Source organism: Choristoneura fumiferana, chromosome 24, assembly GCF_025370935.1.
Source record: "Choristoneura fumiferana chromosome 24, NRCan_CFum_1, whole genome shotgun sequence".
NCBI classification, from domain to species: Eukaryota; Metazoa; Arthropoda; class Insecta; order Lepidoptera; family Tortricidae; genus Choristoneura; species Choristoneura fumiferana.
The window spans coordinates 14,799,956-14,805,499 of record NC_133495.1 but is presented as its reverse complement, the minus strand read 5'-3'; the positions used below and the strand labels follow the sequence as shown (position 1 = coordinate 14,805,499).

The 5,544-nt window shown below is 44.2% G+C and overlaps 1 protein-coding gene across 1 annotated transcript in view; it reads right to left on the bottom strand.

Annotated features, from left to right (window-relative positions):
• Window positions 1–5,544, bottom strand: part of LOC141441979 (cathepsin L-like proteinase) — a 20,277-nt gene continuing 14,733 nt past the window's right edge. The window contains exons 7-10 of the mRNA XM_074106864.1: window positions 5,121–5,256; window positions 3,573–3,678; window positions 2,522–2,706; window positions 1–1,070 (exon numbers count right to left, since the gene is read on the bottom strand). Of these exons, the coding sequence (XP_073962965.1) occupies window positions 890–1,070; window positions 2,522–2,706; window positions 3,573–3,678; window positions 5,121–5,256 (608 nt within the window). The 3' untranslated portion in view covers window positions 1–889. The remainder of the gene's footprint in view (window positions 1,071–2,521; window positions 2,707–3,572; window positions 3,679–5,120; window positions 5,257–5,544) is intronic.

Genomic DNA, 5,544 nt, shown 5'->3' with positions numbered 1-5,544 from the left:
CAATAACTACATCTACTTATAATATTTGTACCGTTTTCGCGGCTTGCAAATTGTGTTCCATTATCCATTTAAAAATTTCGCATGAGGCTTTAGGCCGCTTGTAACGTCTTTTGTTTTCCACCGTACAACGAGCCGTCTCTTTCCTGGGCTTGCAGTGTTTATGGCTCATAATGAACGTGTGTACATGCACCGGACCCTTGTCCGGCGACCAAATTTCGCAGAATGCATCTGCGGGGGCAGGGCGACAGACACAGGCCCTGTACCACGAAGTGCAAAACTCAAACTTCGTATGTTGCCGTCCCGCTGACGCTTACGTCATTTGATGCGCGAGTGAAAGGGACGGTGCGATACGAACTTCGATTTGCGAGTATCATACAAGCCCCTCTGGTCCGGCGTAAGAAAGTATCAATGTCAGTATTTGTATAGACCCTACCGGAGACATCACCCGTTTTCTGTAAAATAGAGACGGCATTCGAAGCCAACATCTATCCGGTAACAAGTATATGTCGAAAATACAAACTGAGACATGGATGCACAGAAAAACCAGAAAAAGAGACCAGCCCTCAGCAATCCGTGCTGCGTGCTATAACCCCTACACCACCGCTGGACAGGAATCTAGACACGAATTTTTCCTATGCATACATATCTCAGGTTGCTTATTTCTACTACGCTACTTATGCAGCAGCACTAGCGACATCTATGTTCCGCTCTCATCGAGAGACGTCACACTCTTTCGGAACCAACCGCTCACCCAGACAAGAGATGTCGCTACTAAGCAAAAGTAACAAATTTGGAGTTGAAATAAAAAATACAAAAAGACTCCAAAAAACCAATCACAACAAGTATATGCTTTTACGAACGGACGTATACAAGCGGCCTTAGACTGCGTTTAAACAATAGGGTACACTGGCTCATCCAGCGTGAAGCAGTTGTTGTCAAGCGCAGACAGCAGGATGTATCCCGCTTGTCCCCAGTCTTGGCCGTGAGAGTTCTTAATGATCCAGTACGGAGTACCATCGCGGACGCCATAACCAACCGCCGTCACGCCGTGGTTTATGTAGCCGTCGTTACTGAAAAAAAAAAAACAGTATTATTAGTTGCCAGGCCTGGCTTCCGTCATCCATCTGGTTGGTGAACGTCCTACGCTTGCCGATCTGCGGTCTCCATTCGAGGACTTTTTGGCCCCAACGGCCATCTGTTCTCCGCAGGCCGCTTCCAACTGAAGCAAATGAAGGTCTATGGGGGAGATGATGAGGATGACTAACAGTCAGTGGCGTGTAGCTCAGGTAGCGCCAGTAGCTCCACCAGTAGGGTAGGTAACACTAGCGCTGCCTACCCCCATGGTAACACTAGCGCTGCTTCCCTCATGTCAACACTAGTGCTGCCTACCCCCATGGCAACACTAGAGCTACCTGTCCTCATGGCAACACTAGCGCTGCCTGCCCTCATGGGAACACTAGAGCTACTATCCTCATGACACTAGCGCTGCCTGCCTCATGGCAACACTAGTGCTACCTACCTCATGGCAACACTAGCCTGCCTGCCTCATGGCAACACTAGAGCTACCTGTCCTCATGGCAACACTAGCGCTGCCTGCCCTCATGGGAACACTAGAGCTACCTGTCCTCATGGCAACACTAGCGCTGCCTGCCCTCATGGGAACACTAGAGCTACCTGTCCTCATGGCAACACTAGCGCTGCCTGCCCTCATGGCAACACTAGAGCTACCTATCCTCATGGCCACACTAGCGTTGCCTGCCCTCATGGCAACACTAGAGCTACCTGTCCTCATGGCAACACTAGAGCTACCTGTCCTCATGGCAACACTAGCGCTACCTGTCCTCATGGCAACACTAGTGCTAACTTAAGTTTCTTGCGGCGCATTCTTCTTGGCAATGATGGTCTTTCCGAAAGCGCTGGTAGTTTAAAAAAAATACATGTAAAAGTGCCCATTGCGGCCTATTTACTGAATAAATCATTTGAATTTGAATTTGAATTTGAATAACTATCCTCATGGCAACACTATAGCGTTGCCTGCCCTCATGGCAACACTAGCGCTACCTGTCCTCATGGCAACACTTAGCGCTGCCTGCCCTCATGGAAACACTAGTGCTACCTATCCTCATGGCAACACTAGCACTGCCCATCCACATGGCAACACTAGCGCTGCCTGCCCTCATGGCAACACTAGACCTACCTTCTCCATGGCAACACTAGCACTGCCCATCCACATGGCAACACTAGCGCTGCCTGCCCTCATGGCAACACTAGACCTACCTTCTCCATGGCAACACTAGCACTGCCCATCCACATGGCAACACTAGCGCTGCCTGCCTTTATGGCAGCACTAGCGCTGCCTACCCTCATGGCAGAGTGCTAGTATTGCCTACTCCGTTGCTGTTGCTGACGGATGAAAGCGCGAGAGTTGCGGGCAACCTTGTATACAAGTGGCAAGATCTCATTGATTGCAGCGTTCAAAACCGGACTTCTTCCAGCTGATGACGATAAAAAAAGTTTTTACCATATGGGGTCGTAGAAAATGCCGCTGGCGTAGAACGCCATCTTCCGGCTGAAGTGTATGGAGACTGCGGTCGGGCCGTACTTGTACAGCGCCACTCGCAGCGCTTCAGGGTTGCGCTTTGTAACGACGGAGTATCCACGCACGGAGAACACCGTGGTCATGTTGTCCATGTGACAAAGACCGTCCTGGTAAAAATATCAGCAACGATCAGAGACGAAAAAGAAGTAGAAGTGTTTCGGGTGCTCTGAACGTAATTCAAAACCACTTCAAGGCACAAGGCTGGCAGAAAATATTGGCATAGTCACGGGCGATGATGTCTGTGGGTATAATTTATTGAATAGGGCGTTACCTACTTTGCGAAGGGCCATATCAATAAACTAAAACATTAGGTAATTTACTCACCCGCGCGCGACCTACATGTGTATATTTTGAACAGCTTTTTAGGCTTAGGTCACGGGTGAGTAAAGTAATTGTTTTAGTTCATTGATATTGGACAGATATTTTTTCTTTTGTCAGTGAAAAAAATACGACGATGTTCTAAGTTCGGTGCTATAAAGTGTCAAACGGTGTTACGTCACGCGGGACTTTAACAGGCAATATCTTCGTAATTTTTGGTTCAATTGAGAATAGAAAAAATACTCGTCCATTATTTTTCGATAGTCTAAACTAATGGACTATTTAGAATCTTCTAGAAAACTAGACCATTAAGTCTATACATAAATATTATAACAATGAATCCTTATTTTTCTCTTGGTCACGCATTTACTTTACTATGCATGTCTACTTTTTTAAATCTTATATTTTAAAGTGGCGTTAGTACATCATGTGACTATGTCAGCCTCATGGGGAACCTCAGATACATGTTACACTCTCCCTTGTACTGAAACCTAGTCTCTGGATGCAAAGGCCTGTAATTTACCTGTAAATCAGCATCGCTTCTTTTGAATGTGGTTGATTCAGAATCAAATTTACCATTCCCATTCAACAAGCCCTTACCATCCAGATACTTACATGTCTACTTCAAGTGTGTTAGTTCGAACCACTTCTGTACCTGCTCTAAGTAGGGTCCATATTCCTCGTCCAGAGATATGCCGTGCTTAGTGAGATACATGAACGCCATTTGCATGTCCCCACCATGGCATCCACGGTTGCCGAACCTAAAAAATGATGGTTAAAAAAACTAAAAACATGTTTAATGGTAAAACCAATGGTGACTTCTCCAGCCTCAGATACTGGATAGTGAAGGGTCCACGGAAAGACCATGTTTTGTCACCAGCAGCTTTTTGAGTTGTAGCGGAAAGTTAGTTATGATGGTTATTTGGGTCTTTTTGTATTTTTATTTCAACCCAAATGTACTTTTAGGGTGTATCCCGTGAACCCATATTGAAATACAAACTCACACATGGATGCCACAGAAAAACCAGAAAAAGAGACCAGAAAAATTCGTGTCTAATTCTGTCCAGCGGTGTTGTAGGGTATACCAGCACGATTGCTGAGGCCTGGTTCGATTCAGCGCTGGTCTCTTTTTCGGTTTTTCTGTGCATCATGTCTCAGTTTGTATTTCGATATGGGAAAGTTAGTTATCACGAACACTATATGTTCGTAGTCAGAACTAACATATAATTGTAAAGTGTCGTCCCAATAGGACAATTCCACTATAAGATCCCTTTTAGGATAGTTCGCCTTTTACTCTTGGTTGTTGTTTTCTTTTTGTATTATTTTTGTGTTTTATGTACAATAAACTATTTACATACATACATACATAAGAAGTGGGTGAAAATTAAATTCAATGTTTGCGTTACATTATATACAGAAAGAACCTACCATTATATAACACTTACTATTAAGACCATGTGCAAGACCACTTAAAATGTAGACGACGTGAGTATAACATGTTTAGACGAATTGCATATTAGACGAAATGATACTAATCCCGCGTGGGGTTACAGCCATATAGCCCTTTCGTTCTGAGACATGTACCCAGCAGTGGTATATTCTGGGATAAACTGAATTTAAAATGCCTTCAGATTTCAACCGTCATGGTCGTCGGTCGTGATCCTCTTCTCACTGTTCCAAATCACTTGCAATGCACTTCAATCCTTCTATGGAACTCTCTTCCCCTAGATGTGAGGAAAGCTAAAATCTCTTCCTATTTTCTAAAATCTCGTCAAGGCTCACTTTTTGACACTGCCTTCTTAACTCTGTCCTCAGTTCAGTCTTTCTGTGTTTATTTATTTTAAGTATTTCTTAATTTCTTATCCTTTTCTCACATTACGGCCTTTTTGACAATTTATATTGTTATTTTATGTTACTAGTATAATGTATGTATAAGCATTGTATGTATGTATTTATATAATTATATCATTTGTATTTGTTTTAATAATATTAATTTTTTGTTTGTTCTTGTTTTCTGTTTCTGTTTCCGCCCTATTTTTGTTTGGCATAAGTTCTTGTACCCAAATGGTTGTCTGGAAGAGATCGCTTTTAAGCGACAAGACCGCCTATTGTCTACCCTGAATCTGAGTGATTATATTATAAGTTTTTTGTACTGATTTATGGTGTGCAATAAAGAATATTTGTATTGTATTGGTAACCTTACCCCCAAGCGCAGTCCACGAGAGCTTGCTCGCTGAGGTCCAGGATCCTGCCTCCATTGCTTCTCGCCAGCGCGCCCTCCACTGCCGCCGTTGAAGAAAACGCCCAACAGGAGCCGCATTGAGCTTGATCTGTCGACATATCGTATTTTTAACCCACCCGCAGTCCTAATAATGCTGTAGGTGTCCATGGGCGGCGGTGATCACTTACCATCAGGTGACCCGCGTGCTCGTTTGCCAGCTATTTGATAAAAAAAATGAAAAAATTCCGGTGCGGTACTACCATATGTCAGGGATTTTGGCAAGTTGTCAGAAACGCGGCCTGAATACGAATTTAACCCCCGACGCAGAAAGAGGGGTGTTATTTAACTAGCTTATAATGTGTCCCACTGCAGGGCAAAAGCCACCCCTACTTCAAAGAATTTAAAA